We start from the raw sequence: 1,483 nt of genomic DNA on the forward strand, positions 1-1,483 counted from the left end.
TAGATGCATGTCTAAAAAAATTATATTTGATTGAATTGTGAAATGAGCAACAAACAGTCACAGGAGAGATATAAACGCATGCCCACTATCTTCTCCATTGATTTAAAGAACACTGTCACTAATTTGGACGCTAAAAGCAGACACTGGCGGGAAAGCACTTCCATTGAAACACTGGAGCTTACGGCACATGCATGTGTGTGCAGGGTCCTAGACTCTTGAACTCTCCCATGAGCCAGCATCTCAGGCAAGCCAAAAGAAGCCCTGAGAAGTGTGCTGGTTATTAATGCTACGCACTGTGATATGACATTATATCTCACTGCTGAGCACCAGTGGTGTATGTGGGAGGGGGGCTTCAATTAGCCCAGGTGCCACTACAATTAAAATGGAGATATAGAGAGATAAAGCAAATAGGAGCAACAAAGAGAAATGGAAGAGATGAGACAAAAAGATGAGAAAGGGGATATAAATGTAGATGTAGGGAAAGGTAAAAAGCCCTAGTATGAGCCCTAATCCCAGCTCTGACACTCAAGCATCCGTTTCAAGTGTGGTATCTTCTGAGGCAGTCAGCCACATCCCTTTTAATGGTCATTAGCAGTCTTTAGTTTAGAATGTAGAATATACTATTTAAGAGACACACTTTAACCAGTCACTGCACAACTAGCGAGTTAAAATATTTTTATTAGAATACACCTTTAAAACATTACATAAAAACACTGAAATTGCAAGATTGCCAGATCAATAGAAGGGGTTGAGGTTCTTCAGAATTCTTGAGACTCTACAGCTTTTGCTTCCTGTGATGGACCTTTTGAAGTTTTCTTTGGTAGAAGTGTAGCATGGATGTTGGGCAAGACTCCCCCATCAGCAATAGTGACCCCATCAAACAGCTTGGACAGTTCATCATCATTCCTGACCGCCAGCTGGATGTGTCTGGGGTAGATCCTGGATTTCTTGTTGTCTCTGGCAGCATTCCCTGCCAGTTCTAGAACCTCAGCACACAGGTATTCCAGAGTAGCCGCCAGGTAGATACCGGCTCCAGAGCCAATCCTTTCTGCATAGTTTCCTTTCCTTAGGAATCTGTGGATACGGCCGACCGGGAACTGCAGACCTGCCTTGGCAGACTTGGAGGACTTGCTAGCTGCAGTTTTCTCAACCTTCTTACCACGGCCAGACATACTGAAACTGACCTGTAGAAACAGTGTGGGTTTGTTTTGTTTTAAAGGCATGATAACACTAGAAAAATATAACTACAAGATTTTAAAATCAATAAAACAAGGGGCCATATGGACAGCAGAATGGGGGGGGGGCTAAAGAAAGGCCACGTGAAAGATTATATATATATATAAAAGCACATTTCCTATGGGCTCAAAGGCCTGCATGCAATTCAATTAAAAGCATGTTTAATCTATATAGTCATTAGAGAAATCAGTACATATACCACAGGTTATAACCTTATATGTACATAAAAAAAACACCCTGAAACAGA

At 41.7% G+C, this 1,483-nt stretch overlaps 1 protein-coding gene across 1 annotated transcript; it reads right to left on the reverse strand.

Annotated features, from left to right (window-relative positions):
- Positions 1 to 758: 758 nt before the first annotated feature.
- On the reverse strand, positions 759 to 1,172 carry LOC128475384 (late histone H2A.L3-like). Its single transcript, XM_053457885.1, has one exon. The coding sequence runs from the start codon at positions 1,170 to 1,172 to the stop codon at positions 759 to 761; it is 414 nt and encodes a 137-aa protein (XP_053313860.1).
- Between the last annotated feature and the right edge of the window lie 311 nt (positions 1,173 to 1,483).

The sequence above is a fragment of the Spea bombifrons genome, chromosome 2 (assembly GCF_027358695.1).
Source record: "Spea bombifrons isolate aSpeBom1 chromosome 2, aSpeBom1.2.pri, whole genome shotgun sequence".
Lineage (NCBI taxonomy): Eukaryota > Metazoa > Chordata > Amphibia > Anura > Pelobatidae > Spea > Spea bombifrons.

What these genes read in the sequence shown, in the direction of transcription:
- LOC128475384 (XM_053457885.1), bottom strand. Translation starts at nt 1,172, where the DNA reads ATGTCTGGCCGTGGTAAGAAGGTTGAGAAAACTGCAGCTAGCAAGTCC.